Raw genomic sequence first — 22,962 nt, forward strand, 5'->3', positions numbered from 1 at the left:
CTGTGAGTATTGACTCCATTTAGACCATTAGAGTTTGTTAACTTTCTCTTCTATTGAATACTGTATATTGTTACTGAATTGAAATTTTGAAGTATAATTTATATTACAGGATGTTACCTGTTCAGTGTAAGTGTGAATAGCAAGCAATAAATTACAGTTCTGATCTTGTTATAATTTTGCAAAATAGTGTATCTGGATAAAAAGAAATTTTTACATGTAAAAATAATTGAAAAGAAAAGGATATAGTTCAGTTTTCTTGTATTCACTGAAGTTTACAACATGGGTAAAAATATTCATTGAATAGATAATGTAATTAGGAGTAAATTTTCTTATTATGAGTTTGTTGAATACATAAGAGGTCTCCTAACGTTTTTTGAAAACAGTGCAAATGTCATACTGTTTTGATAATAAAAACTGAAATCAACAGGTGTATATAATATTTGCAATACAAATTGGAGACTTGATGTAGTTATTTTGATTTGAAACAAAGACAACCTTTTCTCAACCAAATATAAAGTGATAAAAAAAAGAGAGATATTAACTTATGGCTAGTTTTCTCTGTCAGTGACTGTCAGACTTCCATGTTACTGGCTTCAGGAGACCAGAACAGAAGAGAGTAGATTTTTCTGCCTATCTGCATACATATGCAGTATACCATATGTTGTGGTTTATTAATTATCAAAACAGCCTGATAAGAGGTAGACATAGCTGTATGCTGTTCTAACCTAAGTACTACATCTTATTTTAAGTAACAAGTTTTCAAGTATCTTTGAAATTTGTAAAAATTAAATATTTTAAACAGAATGATGAAAGTGATAAAGAAGCTTTGGAAAGTATTAACAGTGAACTGGCTGTTCTGAGAAAAGAACTGCATGAAGCATTTGATGAAGAAAGCAAGCTTTTGGTAAGATTGACTATCAGTTACTTAATAGTAATTTATCGAATCTACACATTTCAAATTTTTTTTTATAAAATTGTTAATTTAAAGAAATAAGTTAAAGTGGTAAAGTTACCAAAATATTAAGTATTAGTTCCTAACAATGAGTTTTTGCCAATTATACAGTGAAATTTAAGATTTCTGAAAATTATTTTTATTATTGTGTAATGTGTTGTTTTGAGGGATGTGATTTATATAAAATTTTTGTAAATACAATGGAAAGAAGTTTTGAATTTACTGAACAAAGTATAAGCAAGTCTGACTCAATCTGTACATATAACAACGAAATATGTTTGTTTTCCCTCAAACTCTTCTGAGTTTATCGGGTCAACTTCAACCAAATTTGGATGTAAACACTATGAAGTATGGAGAATGTTCTACTTAAGTTTCTGAGTATAGTATACATAGTACTTAAACAGTCTAATTTTACAGTCTTCAGTCATCTTGAGTTAAAATAGGTATAAACCATAAAGTCAAACCCACATTCCATACTTTCTTAATTATATTGTCTTTTGAAACACATCTGTAATTCTTTTTAATGTTTGCTAATATGTTATTAATAACCAATAAAAAAAATAATTTACTGAATTGCATTATGGGCAAGTGCTTTCTGATTACAATTTTAAATTATTCCATCCATGGACTCAAAGTTGCTATTGCTTAGTTCATCTCAACAAAGTTCAGGAAATATTTTAGTGTACTTGTAGTTTAGTTAGAAAAGCCTGTTATTATAGTTATAAAACATTGTATTCTTTAATCATGTATTATATTTCTAATTGAGGGTTTGAAATATAAAGGTCAGCAAAGTACTAACAACAACCATACTGAAAATTTGGGTTAACTTTTATCAAACCTTTGACTGCAAAACAAAAAACAAACAAAAAAAACCCACATGCAAGTATAATATTTCTTGTGTTTTATGCTTATATTTTACTAATTGTGATAAATGTGACTAAAATGCACAAATCCTTTGTGTAATGCTTTGTTTTATTCTGTTGTTGTTTTGAATTAAGCAGAAAGCAACACAATGGGCTCTCTGTGCTCCTCCCACCACGGGTATTGAAACCTGGTTTTTAGCATTGTAAGTCTGCAGACATACTGCTGAGCCACTGAGGGGCAGTTGTTTCATCCTAACTTGGAGTATTTGCTATTCTGGTTTTATTATATATTTTTAGTATTAAACACAGTTCAAAGAACAATAAAACAACAAAATTAAATAGAAACAATTGTAAACTTTTATAAGCTTGAGTCTGTTTAAGATAAGTACTTTCAGCTTTCTTACATCCTCCAGTTATTTTAGGAAGGAAAACAGGGTAATTTAGATTTACTTATTTTTTTATGGTGGTTACAAGGCTGGTCAAATGGACTATAACTTATATAGAGTTATGGTAGAGAAAATAACAGATAAAATATAATGTTTTAGCAGAAAAAGAAAGATGCATTTAGAAATATTTAACATATCCATTTCATAATGTAAGTTAACAAGTATTTTTAATTTTAACATGAAAATCACTTTGGACTACGATTAATAGAGTCTGAGTTAGACTATGATTCCATAAATTCACAGACAAATCTTTACAACAATACATGATTAAAAATCTGATTTTTGCACACAAGACATATACTAGTTATTAAAAGCTTGCTAAATTTTGTGAAGATCAATTACTACATTAAAAGTTGCATTATATATTGTTTCCTGGTTGCAAGGTTAGTCAAAATGATCAAGCTTATGTGAAAAGTGTTGACACTTAACACAGATACCCAAAGATTTCTGAAGAACACTAGCAAGAATATGGTTTATTGCAGGTCAGCTGCATATAATGGCTATTGAGTTGTATAACTAATGACCTTCAGAAAATACATATAAAGCTACATTTTTGAGAGAACTACCTCTGTATTAATTAAAGTTTTATACTTCACCAGCACTTCTGAAAATAGTATGCCATCTTAGAATAACTCTATTTAGAAAGCAAAGCAGGGTTTTATATATTTCTATCTCCACTGGTTATCAAAGTTTCTAACAGTTTTTAAAATTAAAGTATGACTTATTGAGTATGCTGGCCTCACATAGACATACGTAAACTAGTTCTGATCATTTTAAACTGTGTAAGGACAAAATTAGTTCATTTCCCAATTTATTAGTATTTTTTGACTAACTACAGTAACCTATACTGAAATTTTGAGAAATTGTATGAATAAATATGAATTAATTCTCTAAGGTTATGGAGAGATTTAATCACAATAAAATACATAAATATGGTATAGATGAAAATGGTAAAAATTTAAAAACTTTGTAAAGAAATGGGTCAATTTTGGTATGGCCTGAAATATTGTACACTTTATTGATTTTCCCTTTAGCATATCTCCGATATTTAGCAGTTAGTTTTTGTACTTAGAAGCATATTTTCAGCAGTCACTTGCAAATGGTCTCCTTGAACTTCCATTTAAAAAAACACAAACATTTTTTTGATAACAATGCTCCTGTTGGACAAACACACATTATCACATGCCTTTGAAATTCACTGTTATCCTTGTTCTTGACTTTTGGGTTAATCATGATATAATTACATTTTCCATACTTAGGGCTCACAAATTCATCCAGAACTTCATATAATTTGTATACTTTGAATATGAAATACATATTTTTTCAAATGTATGGATGGATATACTAATAATGTATAATTGTTCTAACTGGTTTTCCTGTATCCATTTTGATGCTAAAGTATTGCAATAATTATGCAAGGTAAGTAAGTTTTTATTAAATTAAAAGTACTTTTTTCTTTATTTGTTAAGAATTTTACATCTGTAGCTATATTTTACTTAATTTTCTTGCTTTTACTGTTCTGGAATATAAAAAAAAAAAAAAACATGTAGTGAAAATCTTTCTAAAGTATTCAAGGAAGTGTAGAAATAATTAACCTCACTGATATAAATCTACCATAAAGATAGTTGTAGATATTGTAGTTCTTACTGTTTCTAATAATCAAATATCAAAGAAACTTGTATGTTTTTCAACATAATGTTAAAAAAGTTATTGGATTTTTTGAAATCCATTAAAATTATTAAGGTTTATTAAGATATGTGTATTGAAAAACAAAACTTTCCTTCCACAGCTAGGAGTGTAACTATTGTTACCCCATCATAACTAGAATCCTTTCTAATCATGCAGTCCATACTTTTCAATTGGCAAACTTACTGTTAGTATGCGTTTTTCAAACCATTTTTTTTATATTAATTACTAAAGGTGATAGTTTAATTTTCCAGCTATGATATTTTTACCTGACTGTCATTATATAGCAGTTCATTCAGATTTGAGCATTCTTTTATAATTGGGCCTGGCATGGCCAGGTGGGTTAAGGTGTTGAACTCATAATCTGAGGGTTGCAGATTTGAATCCTGGTTGCACCAAACATGCTCTTTCAGCCATGGGGGCATTATAATGTGACAGTCAATCCCACTATTCAGTGGTAAAAAAGTAACCCAAGAGTTGGCAGTGTGTGGTGATGACTAGCTGCCTTCCCTCTAGTCTTACACTGCTAAATGTAGCTTTCCGTGAAATTCAGAAACAAAAACAAATCTTTTATAATTTATTTTTTTCTGGCTAGCTCCATTTTTCCTGTATGAGCAATTCCACGTAGTTTGTACATCTTTTGTTTTACCTACCACAACTGATTTGCCTGCCACTTCAATGATATCTGAACATTAGGAGTTGACTGCTTTGTTCTTGCTTATTTGGTGTGCTTGATTATTGTCTTCCTAAGCATTATGATGGTTTGCTTGTACTGGAAAATAAGGATTTAAGCTGCCTGTGTTGTTTCAGATGTGTTTGTTTCATTCTGTTCCTGCCCTTCTTAGTAATGAGCCATTGGATCAGTTTTTAATATTCCCTGAATCCCCTCTGATTACTGGGGTTCACAAGTGTATGTACTTTTTGTGGACCTGTTGAGTTCAGAGGTACTTACAACTTGACTAGAGGATCATGTTCTGAAATGTTGTTGTTCTGACTTTCCCTCCTTAGGCTTGCAGTGTTTGAAGTTACCCAGCCCTTTGTATAAATCACATTCACTTACTTCAGTTTTTGAGCTTGGCATTTTTGTTTTGCACCTGGAGAGCTTGGGGCATTCACAAACTTTGAGTTCAGGATTCAGACATCTCTGTTTCATAACTTGAACTCCCTTTTATCTTTCACCTGGCTCGTATGCATTCTTCCCACTGGTAGGGTCTGGCCTTCCAAATGGTCCTATTGGTCCTTAAAGTACTGTTTTTGGAATAACTTGGTTTTGGTTTATATGGGGTCATTCTAGTCAGACTAGTGTCCCCTCATAGGGACTGTGTTATGTATATCAACTTTCAATGTTGGTGTTCAATTCCACATGGTGGAAATGGCTATTGGCCAAATGTGGCATTGCTTTACTGTGTACAAACATTGATACTACAGCATATGTGTTCCCCAAGTTTTGAAATCATTTCTCATGAATTCTTGAATCCTTAGGTGACTGCAGTTGGTCTGGTTCTCTTCAGGTTTCCATTTCCTGTCAAAGTTTCTACTAGATGGTTTTGGATTTGCTTTGTAAATGTGTCTTCATAATGAAGATCTCTATATTTGGGGGTTTTATTCCCATCTGTTTGTTGTACCCTCAGAGTTAGAGGACTTGGCACTCTATTTTTATTTGATTGGCTCTGAACCTTTTATTGGTCCTTCCACATTTTAACATGGGGATTATAATTAACCCTTTTGGGTTTTCCCTGGGAAGGATGAGGGACATATATCAGGTGTTTATCTTCTCATGAAGTTCTTTCCTGCATACTTACTTTCCTCAGTTGGTCCAAAGGCAAATGTTAAATTGTAATAAACAAATGTAAGTACAGGTTCTCAATGACAGATAACAATTAATACACAAAATAAAGAATTTTGGATTCTGCAGTTGCAGATCATATCTCTCTTAGTAGTGATAGCATTGATTGATTGGAATAAGATTAAAATTATCAACAACCCTTTCTTTACCAGAGGATTTTTTGACAACTGGCATCACTCAAAACAAGAGACATTTAATAATTTATAATGCATTTTTTAAAATCCTTTATTACTTCTGTGAAACAATTTGAGCAAACTGCCTGTTTGCTCATTTTTGTATATACATATATCAGTATGATTTTCAGAAGATTGGAAGTAGGCCTTTCAAAATGATGACCTGTTGCTACAGAAACATTAGGCTGTTTTGTGATTATCTTTTGCTGTTGTATTTATTTTTACCAGTCACTAAAATTTGTTGCAATTAGGTATATTTTTAGTGAACTTAAGAGTATTTTGGCAAAATGTTTACCCCCATGTTTCTTTCCTTTCAAGTCTTATTTAGCCATTTATGTTTTTTACTATTTTCTTTTATTCTGTATCACAAGAATCATTTACTTTTAGGTTTATCCCTGTAGCCTAATCTACTTGGCAGGTAAGCTGTTATGGAAAGCATATTCATGTTTACAGATTTAAAATCATATTTGAACTCTTCCATCCTCCATCTCACTGGCTTCATCTAGACAAAAAGTGTTCTGTTAATTGTTAAGATTAAGGTAGATATTTGTAACTGCTTGTAAAAGGAGCTAATTGTTTTTTTTTCACCAGTTTTAACTGTTCATATTTCGAACAAATGCAACGTGTACTTGTTTTCATAGTCTGAAAATTTGTTCTTTTGTTTCAATCAACTAGAAAAACTTGGCTGAATTGCAGGAATCTCATTTCCCCGAAGTGGACATTCAATATTCTGAATTGGGAATATCGAGTTATGTGGTAAGTGGAATTATAGCTGGAAGTGGTAACTGGCAATTAGCATGATTAAAGTATCAAAAGTAAAACATCATTATGGATATAAATAAAGTTAAAACTGATTTGGATGTATTGAATATACAGAATGAGGCTCTCTAAACATCTTGAAAGAATTATATTTTGAAACAAAAGGAAGTATTTTATCTTTTTTTTATAAATGTTTTGCAATTTTCTGACATAAGTTATGGAAAAAAATAAATTATATTAATTTTATAAAGCTGAAACTACATACAATTTAGTATTTTCTTTTAAGTTTTCTACAATTTGATTTAAGTATTTTCATTAGGAGAAGAGAAATTCCTTAGGATATCAGTGAAAAATTTCTGTCTAGAAAAGATTAGGTGAAAATGTGACTAACATGAAACATTGAAATTATTTCTGTAAACTTAAAACACTTCATAAGATATATTTTCTGGAATTATTAAATGTTGTGCTGTATTTTTGATACAAATTGGAAGTAGTAGCCTATATTTTATCATTAAAATTACTGATCATGCATGTGAGCATACTAATGTATTTTTATGCAGGAATATTTAGGTCTCTTGAAGCTAGGATGGGAACTGGACTACTTCCAAGCAGAGAAATTATTAGTGTCTCAGTCATTTATAACCTACAGAGCAGTTTATAGAGAATCTGAAGTTATAGTAAAAGTAAGTACCGTTGAAAATATTGTTTGGTTCTTTTTTTAAACAAAAAAACTTAAATTTTACATCCAAAATTCTTCTTAAAGCTTATAAAAATTAATATTTTAAATGTCATAACAGACAACTTGAAAAGTAAATTAATCTTCAGTATAGCACTTTACAAAGGTTTAAAATGTTTCCTTACATGTATTCAAAGATGCATATTAGTGCTGCTGCCACTTCATAATTTTTTTTTATTTAGATTTTTTTCATAGTTTTTTATGCTATTTCTGTCAACTTTCTGCAATATCATCCCAAAATATCACAATAGCAACTTCATTATATGTATATTGTCATTGGTTGTATTTGACTCAACATGTGCATTGGTGTATTGTTCATAACAAGTAATTTTAATATAACCCTCTGACAATTCTTATTAAACCAAAACCCTCACAGACAAGGTCTTTCAATGGTAATGATTCTCATTACAATGCATTATCAAAGTGAATAGAAAGGTTATGCATTTTTTTATTTTCTTTCATTTTATTTTGTATATAACTCTTTTGTACTTTTTCTGAATCTAGTGGTACACTAAATTTAAATCTTTGATTTTTAAATATAATAAAAACAATATTTATGTTAATTTTTCTGTGTGTAATAGATTGCTACAGAGAGGAATGTTTATTTTAGTTTTTCCCAAGTACTTATATTGTTCTTTCATATCATTATAGGAATATTTTATTGATAATGATCAACAAAAGAAAGAATTTCTTAGGAGGGTAGTACAGTACCATCATGCTGCTTGTGATAACTTAGTCCCATTGCAGGCTGTTTTCTTTTCAAAGGTAGGTTAAACTTAGTGTTTTTGTTAGTAACTGTATCTTTTAGAAAACTGAGTGTGTTTATGTGTGTGATATATTTTTGTGGAAATAAGTTGAATATTGTATACTTTCAAGAGTAGTTGAAGGAAATAATATTCTGAATTGCACAGTGGCAAGATTCATGATTTAGTGTGTATATGATATGAAAAATTTCACGTAACTCCATGTGTACAGGCAGAAGTCAAAGCGTGCATGCAATGACTTTTCACCACGATATTATATATTTGATTTCAGAATTAACTATTCAGTTTACATTAGTAACATAATGACAGTTCATGATAGAGAAGAATAAATACCACACACAATATATAGGGATACTGAAAAAAAACTGTTGATATGCATTCTGAAGATTCGAGCAAATTGTACAATGGACAGAAGTACTTTTATATTTTTGCATGAACATTGCATTTTAATCCATACTTGAGAATCTTGAATCTGAGTCAAACTGATGTCATCATTTCACAGATGTCTTGGACATAATGCTTTTGAAACAGATCATATTTTTTATGTACAGCAAATTTTAACTGAGCTTTTAACAGGAATCTCATTTCCCAGAATCAAACATTAAATATTCTGATTGGCATCATCAATTCAGACATATCTTGAATACAAATACTTTTGTAGCATGTCAGATTTTTTTGTGTAAAACAGACTTGTACATTTAACTCAATTTTTGCCATATTCTGTGTAGATAACCTCTCCAAATTCAGAATTATAGCCAACATTCCTTCTCTAAAAAGCATTTGGGACTGATCCCATGCATACTTGGTTAAATAAATATAAACACAAAAATATTCTGATTGTAAGGCCAGCAACAATTTATAAGCTTAACTTAATTGATTAATTTTTTTAGCCTCGCATTATGAATGAGTAACCTGTTTTGTAAAAAGGCTTTGGTCATCATTAAGCATTAAGATTTTCAGAGAATTTAAATGGGTGACTGCATTATATTTACTAAAGGTATGCTTCAATGAACTTCAGTTGTTCAACGACCTTAAATTTGAAAGTTATTTTACTTGCATAAGCAGCTTTTGAATGGTTTACTATACTTTTTTGATGTATAAATTTCCTAAGTGTCCAGATTTTATAACTTTTTCGTATACTGGCAAACATATTTTTTGTATGTTAATAAACAATTATGCACCCTACTTTGTCTTATGTATCCACATTTACATCTAAGATGGATTTTTAAACCAGCAGGTCATATGCATTATTTCTTCTAACATAATGGCATTCTTTACTGAAAACATTTGCAGTCAGGGTAACATCAAATATACCATGAAAAAAATTGCTGATCTTCATGGAAGAACATGCATATTTAAGGACTTCAAATAAATAGTGTGGAGCACATTTAGGAGTTAATAATATTGGGAAAAGTATGTCAGAGAAGCTAATTAATATCTACAATGGTTAGATAAAGGCATTTAAAGAAAAAACCATAACTTAATTGTGTCATGGATACTACAGTGAGAATTAACTGTGGGAATGAAATAATGAGTACATCACTAGAGCTAAATATTATACATAGGTTAATATATAAGGATGAGCAGATATGCTGGTTGGATTTGTGTGATCAATTCAACAGGAGAAGGGAGCATTTTGCAATGGAGGGTTTACGTTTGAATAGGGTAGGGTATAGCTTATTTGCATAGGTTATTAACTCAACTGCAAAGGAAAGTTTAAACTAGGTCTAGATAGTGGTGAGGGCTAGGATAACCTAATTGTAAAACAAAAAAGAGATGTAAAGAAAATTTTAGCATAAGAAACGAATACAGAGGTAGTTCTAAGGATAGGCTTAATTGTTACTGCTGTAATGCAAGATAGAAGTATAAGAAATAAAATAAATGACTTTAAGGCATTGATTGGAATGGAAGATTTTTGATAATATGGGAATAACTAAAACATGGTTAAATATAGATGATTTTTATAGAAAAAGTTTCTTTGAAATACAGGGTAGTAGGTTTAAGTATTTATTAGGGATAGAGAACTAAGAAGACCAGGAATAGCTTTGTATGTAAAAATGTTAGTTACATCTTGTCTAAGTCGAGGATATCAAGGATAAATAACAAAGCAACTGACTGTGTTTTGAGTTTCTATTAGTGGATGTAAAGGGAAAAGACTTTTAGTGGAAATTTATTACAGACCACCAAATGGTACTGATGAAGTTAGTGAAAAACTTTACAATTAGAGTAAGATTTTAGCTATTAATGAAATTATGTAGATGATTTTAATTTCAGTCATAGATTAGGAAATGATAGAGTTAAACCATGATGGTTAAAGGTTTTTGGAAACTGTTCAAAATGGTTTTCTTCACTAGTTAGTCAAGGAACCAACTAGAAACAATGCTATTTTAGATTTTTTGTTAACTTCTAACATAGAAATTGTTGAGAGAATGCAAATTGGAGAACATTTAGGTGCAAGTAATTATTACTGTAATAGATTTGATGTTTTACTGCATATGGAGATCAAAAATAATGATATTTTTGTTACAAAGCTAAAAAAACAGATTTTAAAGGGTTACAACAATAGTTTTGTTATGAATTGGATAGCTGAATTATATGGAGACTGATCAAATGTGGACAGTTTTTAAAGATAAATTATTAAATATTCAAGGTAAACATTTTAATTTTAGAAGCAAAAGGTTGGCTGCAAGTTAAAATGTCAGTTCACAAAGGGTATAAGAGATAACATTTAAAAAACATCACAAATTTAAGAAACAGAGTGACTGGTATGACAGGAGACTCAGGTTATAGAATATCAAGAAACTTGATCAAACAGGAAAGTATGACATCAAAAAGGATGCATCAAAATAGATTGGCTGAAAATGTAAAATTTAAGTGTAAACATTTCATTAAGTAAATTAAAGGTAAGCAAAATGGAGGTAGAACCCTTAAGAAATTATAATGGAAGGCTTATATCTGATGTTTATCAGATGACTGGGTTATTAAATTCTACTTTTCTTAATTTTTATTTAGGAAGACTTAAGCAATATAGGTATAAGGTAAGACGATATTATCACATTTATTCTTAGCATGTTATGAAAATTTGGGAACATTAAAAATGATAAGGTTCCTGAGCCAGGGAATATTTCTCTAAGAGTTTTGAAGGATGTTAAAAATTTTATATTAAATTTCCTTGAATAGTGGACAGGTACCAGAAGTTGAAATTTGGCTAATGACACTCCTCTTTTCAAACAAGTTAATAAAAACTGTCCTAATAATTATAGGACTTTAGTCTAACATTAATTGTGGGAAAAATTTTAGAATGTATGATAAAAGATGTTTTGCAATATCATTTAAGAAAATTTAGAATTTTATTGGCTAGTCAACATGGTTTTACTAAGGGAAAATTATGCCTTGCAAATCTTTTAATATTTTTTAAAATGATTACTGCTTGTGTAGATGAGGGTAAAGGTGTAGATGTAGTGTTTCTGAAATTTCAAAGTCTTTGAAAAGTTGCCACATAGAAGGCTTGTAAGAAAATACAATATTTTTATGTGTGGGGGATAAGTTAGATAATTGGATTGAAGAGTGGCTGGATGAAAGAAAGCAGAAAGATGTTATAAATGGAATTCAGTCAAACTGAATTAATGTTACAAGTGGGGTACCTCAGAACTCAGTCTTATGACCTTTGCTGTGTACATCATTGACATGGATGAAGGAATAGTCAATAAATTACTTAAATTTTTTGACTATATTAAGGTCTTGGTTATTAACTGTGCAGAGGATGCTGTTGCTCTAAAACGGCATTTATATCATTTAGTGAGTTGGACAGATAAGTGGCAGATGGGTGTCAATCACATTAAATGCAAAATACTGCATGTGGGTTATCATAATTTAAATTATAATTATAATTTAGATGGGAATAGTCTTAATAGTGTCATGAAAAAATGGGATCTTGCTGTAATGGTTGATCAGTATCTTAATCCATACAACCAGTGAGCTGTTGCTAGTGGTAGGACAAATAGGATTTTTTTGTATCTACAATATTGAATACAATCCTAGAGAGGTTATAATTTCTGACTCCTACCTTGCCACAATTTAAATTTTCACTGTTAAATATTAAAAAAAGATGATACACAAACAATATCAAGTCTCTTTACAATCTTAAATATCTCAATCTGATTTTTTCTAACTCTTCTTTTTTTATGAAAAAACAATTTCAGAAATCTTAATCTCTCCTTATGTGATAACCCCTCCATCCCAAGCACCATTCTAGTAACCTTCCTTTGAACCCTTTCCAACAAGTCAATGTCCTTCCTAAGACAAGGAGCCCAAGACTGAGCACAATGCTCTAAATGTGACTTCTACAATGAAGTGTCATGTCCACCTAAGACAGTTTTATTTTACTAAGAATGGTTGGCCCCCAGAATAAGTTCCCTTTAGTTGTTATGAAGGTAGTAAATTTAAGGACATTTGTAAAAAAGTTTGGTAACTGTATGTATGACAAGGACTGGTTTTCATATTTATTTATTCGTTTGAAATTTTTGTTTGGAGGATGATACAGCTGAGATGGACCAATAGGTCTGTTGTCTTTAAGCATTATATTATGTTATCATAGGCAAGTGTGATATAGTTATGTATTAAAATTATTGTATTCAGGATCTATGGTTAATAAAGCCTCTATAAAAATGTTTAGTCATTCTTAATCTGAGGCTGAAAATTAACAGTGGTTTAATTTATAAGTTGTAGCTAATTTTACAACTTAGAAATCTCAAATAAATAAATATTTTTGAATTCTTTTTATAAGAGAACAAATCTGCAATCTTTTTTAATATAATAGGCTTATTTATGTATTTATGCAAGATGCTGTGCTTGTATCTAAATGGGTATGTTTGAAAAAAAAAAGATATTTTTATCAGCACACTTTCTCTTTTTTCTTGTCAGTTGCTAATGTAGTGTTGTTAGTCATTGATGTCAGTTTAACATCTGGTTTGGTTTCTTTTCCTTTCATATACGGAACTCGGAGTGTGTGCGTTTGATACCAGATTTCTCAAGAGGTCAGTTGGCTTCATACCTATAGTTCTTATTGATCTTGTACTACCTCAAGTTAACAGTCATTTACCAACCAGGAGTATTGCCTAGTTGTGGGATTTTATCTGTGATTTCTTTTACTGCATTGATAATAGTCTAAGAGTTGATATGTGGAATATACCATCTTTCTGATGTCTTTTCAACACCATTTTCCTCCATACTTTTAATTCTTCATAAGTTCTAGAAGCGTTCCTTGCAAGTTCTGTTTTGAAGAACATGTGGTAGTTTGTTTTACTCTATTTTTCCTTTAGTAAAGATCAGGAGCAAAGGTTGACTTCACAACCTATTGGTATTGTGGATAACAGCTGCACCCATAATAGAAAAAAACATGGAAGCTAAAGGTTTTAAGGCATTCTGAAAGGACATCCTTAAGATGTATTGGAATGAAAGAAATGTTTTACACAAGTTGTTAAAAAATACTATAAATCAAAGTAAAAAAAATTGTTAGATAAAAGAGAAAACTTCTAAATTTATGAATGAACTTTTGAAAATGAATTTTTATACTTGTTCCAGTTTTACATGTTGTAAATAGTAATTGTCAATGCCAATTAACACAATCATATGTATTGTCACTAATGTGATAACAAATGTAATGCACTATAAAAACTAAATTTCTTTCTGCTTTGCAGCTTAAACATGCTTATTGAAACTTGGTTCTTAGCATTGTAAGTTTGTTTTACTGCAATAATGATCACAGTTTATCTGTTTGTTTGTTTTTAGTTCAGTAACTTAATAATTAAGTAATTGAATGTGATTAATTTTTAATGAACCTGTTGATTAATTTATTAGACAATTGCATTAGTTGTCCAGCTCTTTCTAACTAACAGACTTGTATAAAGATGATGTTAAACATTTTCCAAGTTCCAGGATATGTGTCAACAGTGTGAAGAACCTCCTGAAGGAGCATCATGTATGATGCCACACTTCTGTTTTCTTGAATATTATATACAGAACCATGGGAACAAGTTTTATAAATGTTTCATTATTGTTTGAGAGTGAATAGTATTTATTTCTTGCACTTATACCTTGGAGCATGGTATCTTTTTCATTTTTCAATTGTGACAGATTTGTCAAAATATCAAGCAGCCATTTGTCTTCTTTAATAAGCTTTTTATAGGTTGCTGTACAGGTAGTTATAATACATCGTAAACAGGAAATAGTTAGTGTTTGAGAATGTTCAAAAATGTGTTTGTAATTTATTGTTTTAGCAACTTGCAAGTTAGAATTACTGAGCATGATAACCTTGTTTAAGTAACAAAATTATTACTAGACAGTCCTGGAAATTTCTAAATAGTATTGATATATACTGAGGAAACAGTACGTAGTAAATGTACAATTTGGAGGGTACAAGAAAGGGACTGATATAAGACTTTAAGAGTCAAGTTTGTAATTTAGCACAAAATGTAGTTCCTTTGTTATACTGCCATCAAGGGTATGAACTTTGGCACAGCATCAACAACAGCTGTTCAAATAACCCTTAGTACAAACACATTGATGGAACATAAGCTTTATAAAACAATTTGAGGAATTGTATGAACATGTACCTCACAAAATAAAAACAAACAGTTGTTATCAATCCATGTTTGGAAATGTTAAAATGTGTCATTTAATGTTGAGAAATAGTTGTTTTTTTATTATAAGTGTGTGTATAAATATAGTTGAATAAATGTATCAATTACTAGTTTTAATTTGTAAATCTTTCTGTAAAGTATATTCTCCTAAAATAATTACTGAAGGACTGTCTTACGTTTGTACTATACATTTTGAAGATAATACATTATTGGCTTGTTATTTTTATTTACTGTGATTTCATGTTTTGTCTGTCTCTAAATACTTGTCTGTAAAGATTTGCTTGCAAGGAAACTTTACAACAGACACATTTGGTATAAACCAGTTGATGTCTTATATCATGAAGTAATGTTTATAATGCATTTTTTCATTTGTTTCTTTGCATGTTGTATACATTTCAGCCATTGTATGAAGCTAAGTTAATACATTAATTTTATCATTTGCAGTAATTCTGTGTTTTTTAACATTTGAATAATTTTTGCCTTGTATAAAAAATCAATGTATATTGTTATTTGTATGAATGTTTTTATTGTGGTAGTGAAGTACTATTCAGATGTAGTAATATAATAAGTTATTAAAACATTCTTAGAGAAAGTAACACAATAAATAATTTTAATAAACACATCTTACTTCAAATTTGTATAACAAGAAAAGAAACAAATTGCTGTTTGTTTTTTTTTAGAATGAAAGACAAGGTTACACTGTATCCCCGTGTCCATCTAACACATTATTACATAAAGTGGAGAATTGTTCTCTTACGGCTAAAGAAAAGAAGAATATACTTCAGGGAGTTCTTAAAGGACTGGGAGCTCTTCATACTCTTGGTATTGTCCATGGTGCACTTCATCCTCTTGGTATTTTCTATAGTCCAGATGGATTTGGCATTATAGACACACCAGATTTTTCTAGAAATGAGGTAAGATAAAATCAAAACTAAAAAATTTCTTCATAAAAAATGTCAGTTCATTTTTTTTAAGTTGAATGACGCAATTAGATTTCAGATTTAAGTCTGTGATTCTCACCGTAGTGTTTCTTTAGTTATAGATACACATTTTAGAGAAAAATAAAAAAAGATAGATTGATCTGTATTCTGTTCTTTTACTTGTACAAATTCTGAAACACAAACTTTGTCTCTTCCAGGTGCAGAGACTTGCAGTGGGGACTACCACTCCAGTAAATGGAATTAGTTTCCATTGCCCTGAGACTATGTACAAGGAAGCACTGACTGTAGAAAGTGATATGTATATTTTTGGTTGTTTAATGCTTTGGGTATGTTTGAAAGTGCACTCTAATAATATAAACTTCTTTAAATTACATATTATAGTAAAGTTATCATGAATATGAAGAAATGTGACAACTCTTAAGTAGTTTGTGTCTTCATATTGATTTGCTTGTCCATAATGAATATCTTCCAATTTTCCAAACTTGTATCATCAAAACCTTCCAGGGTTTATTTCCAAATGCTTCAGTTTATTCATTTTGTCAATTCTTCTGTGCTTGCAAATGCACATGCATATTGCTCTGCAGTATACATGAAGCCAAGAAAGTACATGTGGCACCTGTGTCATACAGTTTCTAGTTCTATTAATACACTTAAGAAGGTGTTAGTGAAATAGTTCCATATATAAATAGTATGCACACCTTCTGAAGGTATGTGGGGAAAATTAATAAAATGTTATTTTGCCATCATATTTTCTTATTATGTTTTAAATGTTTTGCAAGATATTTTAAATTACTTTATGAATATCATTTATGCTCTCAAAATAAATTTAACAAATGGAGCATTTACAGTGAAAAAATGTCTTTAAAGTCTATTGTTCTGTAATATGCTCATAGCCATTCTTATGAAAACCAACTTCCATGACCCAGAATGGTAAGGTGGTTAAGGAGCTTGCTCCATAATCTGAGGTTTGGGGTTTTAAGTCCCTATCGCACTAAACTTGCTCACCCTTTAAGCTGTGGGGGTATTATAACATGACAGTCAATCCTACTATTCATTGGTAAAAGAGTAGCTCAAGAATTGGCAGTGGGTGGTGATGACTAGCTGGCCTTCCCTCTAGCCTTACACTGCTAAATTAGGGACGGCTAGTGCAGATAGCCCTCGCAAAATTCAAACCAAACCAACTTCCATATATACTTGTTTCACGTGCTGAAAATATTGTGCGAGTTCTTATTCATTGGTGTTTTTCTTTTGTTCTTTTATTATCTGTTTAAAAATATAATTGTTCAGATAAAAGGAGTTTGTGTATAACACTAAGTACAGCCATATTATTTGTTTATCATCTGTTTCATTCCAGTAATGTTTGCAATGACAGCAGTACATGTCCAGTCACAGGTGAAATTTGAGTGAAATTTTTTGAAAATTTTAATTGCATGCTAAAATTAATATAAATAACGGTATCTGTTACTGTATGTTGCTAACAAAGTTTACCTGTAAACTATTATTAGAAATTATGCACAGCTGTTCCAAAATAAAAGAAACTTGTACCTCTGATAATTTTGAAGATAATGCTGGAGATCAAATTAATTAATCTCAAATTACCAGCAGGAAAACTTGCAAAATAAAAAGCAACTGTTAATATAATTATTTTAGTGTCATTAATTTATTTATTTTATAATTCAAATAATTGTTATTTGGAAATTTGTCAACAAAGGAAAATTTTTCACTATATTAACAAAATAAAGTTTAAAAACTTGTAATATGTACAAGTCTTTTTATTTTATTTTTAACCATTATATGTGTTTATTGACACAATCTGATATTTTTCTTACATCACTTTACAAATGGTATGTTAATTTAAGTTGCTTTCATTGTCTTTGCTAGTTGATGTTTCCAACTGTCAAGTTTACTGAGAGTCCTGTAGGAGTTCCTGATTTCTCAGCTTTAAATATGGTAATTTATAATTTCTGATATTATTTGACAAGTTGGATTACTTTTTATGAAATTAAAATATATGAAATAATTAACATAATTTAAGTTTTGTCTTAGTGGGCATATGTTATTTGTAGGGTATAGTCTGTAAGGTATACAGAAGTAGAAAGTTTGATAAGAAGTGTTTTTTTTTTTGATTTAGAGAATATATTATTTTCAGGATCCAAGGTCGTGCGAGTACTCAATTATCTGCTCTCTCCTGATGAAACATACAGATGAAGGACTTTCAGTGCATGACCTTTTATCATCTGAATTTTTCACATCAGAGAACTGTGAAGAATCCAATAATCCTAAAAGCTCCTTAACACAAGATTTTCCTCAACATGAATCCCATGTTTATCTAAGAAATAGTATTAAAAATTCTTTGTATGTTGAGGAACATTATGAACAACAATTAATTTCATCAGAGCTTGGTGCCATGAATAACAGTGATCAGTTTGGAATAAAGTATCATGATATGGAACCAGATTGTGATGATATAGCAGTATTCAATGCACTTAGAGAAAGTATTGGGGGTGAGTCCAACTCTTTTCCATGTGTTGATCAGTGGGACCCTACACTAGGCATGGATTTTCATAAAGAATTATCTAATGGTGAGAGAAATCACACATGCATTGATGGGAACCCTGAAGTTGAAGATAACGAGAGAATAAATCAAGTAATTGAGAATGAGGAAGTCGGAAAAGTTGAGAGCTACTTAAATATTAGTGAAGGAAAAAACCAAGTAGATGTTGATGTAGAAGGTGAACAATCTGAGAAACATGAAAATAATAATGAATTTATAACACAAACATAGACTTTTTCTCTGAATGAATGCAGTGAAGTACAAGTGACAAACAGTATGAGTCATTTGCAGCATGTATCTGATGGAATAGAGAAACATGCAAATCTTTAATTCCTTTTTTTTAGATTTTTGTTGTTTTACTTTTTTCACTTCTATCTGTGCGAGCTCTTTTTCTTCGTTATCACTTTTTATTTTTATATCAAACATACTTAGTATAATTTGGAAAAAGTATTAAAAATACATGAGCAAAAGTCCTTGTAGGGAATGTGAGATTTTGTATCTGTACATAAATAGTATTAGTTGTTTGTCCAATAATTTGGTACAATTTTTAACATAGTTTTACTTTTTGTACGCTATATCTTTTCGTCTAGAAGTCCAAAATTTCAGAACATGACAACAGTAGTAAATAATATATACATGAAATAAATGTTTCATTTTGAAATAGTTCAAACATGTCAGAAATATGCAGTGTCAGACCAAAGTAATTGAAGACAAAATTATGGTTCATAAGAGCTTTACCAAAGCTGAGAACAGTGAGTGTACTCAAGATTCCATGCTCTGTTTATATGCTGGAAATGCAGTAAAACATTTTTTTGTCTTCTGTGGTTGGTTTATTCATGCTGATTTATTAAAGAATATTCTGCAGTCTATTATTTTAATGTTTTAAAATAAGTTGAATAATTGTTAAATCACTTAATGTTTAAAATATTTATTTCAAATTATTTATTTTTATCTGACATAGTATCACTGTGGAAACAAGCATGTATAGATATTAAAAATACTAATCTTATCTTCACTTCAACTGAGCACAAAACTAAAAAAAGAAACTGAATTTTTAGATGAGAAAGGGCTGTTGAAATACTATTGTTAATTGATAAAGGTATAAAAATATGAGAAATTAACTATCATTTTGATTGTCAAAGTTAGCCAAGCTGGTACATAAATTTATTGAGGGATATTATATCATTTACTCTTAGGAAAATTGTAGTAACTTTTATGTTGTTTATGCAAAATCTGTTCATAAATAATATTTTCTCACTTTACAGATGTTAGTTTTTATATGTAAATGAGATGTGTATTACTTTATCCCTGTTTAACACAGTATTGAATGTCAGATTGCTAATGGAGAATTATATGCTAAGATGTATGAATGCTTAAATGTGTATTAATTAGCTGTTTGTAAGAATGTGTGTGTGTAAATACATGTGCAACCACAAAGTATAAACATGTGAAACAATAATACAGACACTTTCTCTTCTGGCTTTATATATTGGTTAGTTAAACAGCAGTGTTAAAGTTACAGCTTTCATGTTAGTATTAAAAAATTTTGTGTGTTTATGTGATTGTGGCATATATACATACCTCTGCATGCAATGTACCATTCAAAGTTTGGAAGCAGGTGTGTACAAATACAAAATGAATTATTTTCACTCAGTCATTGGATTCATTAAAGTAACCACTTTTGGCCATAACGATAACTTTATTTTTTGCAACAATTTCTGTCCTGTTACCAGAACATTTACTTTTATGACATTCCATGGTCTATGACTACATTGTAGTGACATTACATATCATTGTACTTTTCAAATGTTTGTAGATTTCCTCTTACAATAGTTTATTTAGATGATAAGTTTGATTATTGTGATTTTTAAATCATGTTTTATAAGTACATCTTTGTTTTTTGCCATTAATATACCCTTAGCGAAGTTTAGATACGTGTTTCACATTATTTTACTGTTTGAATCTAAAACCTTGGCCAGTATATCTAACAGTAAAAGATAGAGCATGTGTTTTTAGAATACTGTGGCAATTCTCTTTACACATTTCACCAATGACATTTTAAATTGTGCATATTTGCTTAATTGTAGGAAGTTACCAAGCTATTCTTTTTATCTTTATACGTGCTGTAATGGTGCATTTTGATCACTTTGATTCTTATGTCAGCTCTAAAATGTCTGTTTTCAAACTCTTGAGTGGTAGTGTGTATGTGTGAGTAAAAAACTTTGTAGTTTTATTTCAACATTGTAAATTTTGGTCAGATTTTGCTAGCATTAATATAGTGATTTATATGAAAAAAGCACTAGTACATGGTTGCAGAAATCCATACAGCATTGCTTAATACATTACCCTGTAAGCTATTGATATGTGAAGTGATTGTTCTGAATGAAGCAAACCCTATGATTATAGTTAATTGTGTAACCAAGTCACTTTAACACAAATGATTTTTTTTTTGTAAACTAAACAAATTTATTTCTACTTTTCCTTGTAATGTGTAGTTTTTGTATGAGACAAGGTAATCTCATTAGTTTGTTCTTCAAACTTTCTCTAAGTATGCCAAAATTACAATGAAGATTTATGGCGATTTAAAAATATTTCGAGTACACATAAAAACTAAAAAAAATGGTATTAGTGAAATTTACTTGTATGTTTGTGTACATTTATGGTGGGATGTCTTAGCTACAATATGAATCATTTGATAGGTTTGTTCATATCTATTTACTGTAAAAATTATGTAAAGAATAACTGTTATGAGTGAACTTTATGATACATGCAAATTAAAATTTGTGTTGTTATAATTTGTGTTTTCAGAGAAAAATTGTACCATGAATGTATTCCACATCATATTTTCTTCAAGACTTTGTGTTTAATATCTATCATTTATAATGTTTATGACTTCTTCATAGTTCATATTTGTGTATGACATGGGAAATACAGGTTTTGGTATGTGTCTAAGTTTCCATTGTATTCAAAACCTGGTTTTTACTATTGTAATTAAAGGAGTTGCATATTCATATCCATTACCTTTGTTTATTTTGTAAATGACAGAAAAAGAAATGGATTTTGGAACATAGAGCTTTATAGTATTTCAAAACCAAAGTGTTGTGTCATAATTAATGGTAGTTTGAAACTTTCAATACTTGAAATTTGAAGGTATTAGATTTTTAATTTATCCACAGGATCAGTTTATTACCAATTAAACATTGCATTTTGTTTTAATATAGAATTTAAAGTTTACTTTGTATTTAAATGTAAATTTTTCTTAAAGATTGTTATTCAACTGAAATTTTCTTTTGAGAATGATTAAAATATATTAGCTATATAATTATTCAGAAACACATTTTTAAATCTAAGTATGAAGCTGAGGACAAATGATTGCTCATTCCAAGTTCTGTCCATTTGTGTTATATGGTACTCAAGTTAGACTACTATATAGACATTTAGCTTTCATTTTTTTAATTATAACTAGTTATATAGAAATAATGATGTGAAAGTGTTCTGATTTTTTTTTTTTTGCTCTTGGTGAGCTAGTAATGTTAACATTTGTAACCACAAGTAAAATCTTTTAGTTAGAATATTTAGTATTGAATTTTAAAACTTTCTCAACCTCACATTTTCAGATAAAATGAATACAATTTTTTTAGATAAAATTTCATTGTAGTCTAGTAAATAGTTTTATTATGCATACTAATTTGAAATAAATGATTAAGTTTTATCTGTATAAGTGTTGAATGTGAAGCTTGGCCAGCTGTTAATTACTTTAAGTTTCCTGGATTTAAGGTTGCATATGTTTGTGTTAATTATTGGATGATCCATATACTTTTTATCAACTGCATATTGTTTGAAGTGTATTTTGTGTTTGAAAGTTGTGATATAGTTCCAAATTTTGTTTTAAGACTAATTTGGAATATTTAAAAAGTATGTTTTATTTTTTTATATTATTTCTAGCAGTAGGAAGGTGAAAAAGTCCCACCTATTTAGAAGTATTTCTGACTTGAATATATAGTTTATGGTGACAACAGCTGTACAAGTACACTAGCAAAATCTGATACAGTGTAGTGAACAAAATAAGACTAAGTAACATTTGTCATGACATGTCTTTAACAAGTAAGTTACAGGAGGATCAGAAGGTCATTGAGAAGATAAAAATAATAAGTTATTTTAAACTAACAGTGCAATGAAGGACTCTGGAATGATTCTAAGAAGAACACAAATAATATTTCATGAAATTATCTAATACATTTCTAGTTGTTTAGCTTCAAAACACAAAATCTCCCAGTAACACAGCAATATGTCTGTGAGCTCATGTTGCTAGAAAGTGAATTTCGAGACCTATAGTGATCAGAGCACAGACTGCCCATTGTACAGCTTTGTGCTTAATTAAAAAAAAAATCAAAGTACATGAATGATGTCTTGTAGCTACAGTTTAAATGACTGTAAAGTCAATTAACTACAATGTTTAACACCTCTTATCGTTCTGAAAACATGACTTTCAATTTTGAGTGTTTAGATTTACAAACTGATGGAGTCACGCTAAACAGGACATCAGACTTTTGTTGTTGTTTTTTCAAAACTATTTTAGCATATGTATTAATAATTTTACT

At 29.8% G+C, this 22,962-nt stretch overlaps 1 protein-coding gene across 5 annotated transcripts in view; it reads left to right on the forward strand.

The window, feature by feature from the left end:
• Positions 1-21,372, forward strand: part of LOC143252776 (serine/threonine-protein kinase 31-like) — a 101,982-nt gene extending 80,610 nt beyond the window's left edge. For all 5 annotated transcript variants that reach the window (XM_076505452.1, XM_076505455.1, XM_076505456.1 and 2 more), the window contains 8 exons: positions 803-904; positions 6,642-6,722; positions 7,286-7,408; positions 8,113-8,226; positions 15,547-15,780; positions 16,005-16,133; positions 17,689-17,757; positions 17,957-21,372. In XM_076505452.1, coding sequence (XP_076361567.1) covers positions 803-904; positions 6,642-6,722; positions 7,286-7,408; positions 8,113-8,226; positions 15,547-15,780; positions 16,005-16,133; positions 17,689-17,757; positions 17,957-18,592 — 1,488 coding nt within the window. In that variant the 3' untranslated portion in view covers positions 18,593-21,372. The remainder of the gene's footprint in view (positions 1-802; positions 905-6,641; positions 6,723-7,285; positions 7,409-8,112; positions 8,227-15,546; positions 15,781-16,004; positions 16,134-17,688; positions 17,758-17,956) is intronic.
• Positions 21,373-22,962: the final 1,590 nt, after the last annotated feature.

This window comes from Tachypleus tridentatus, chromosome 6 (genome assembly GCF_004210375.1).
Source record: "Tachypleus tridentatus isolate NWPU-2018 chromosome 6, ASM421037v1, whole genome shotgun sequence".
Lineage (NCBI taxonomy): Eukaryota > Metazoa > Arthropoda > Merostomata > Xiphosura > Limulidae > Tachypleus > Tachypleus tridentatus.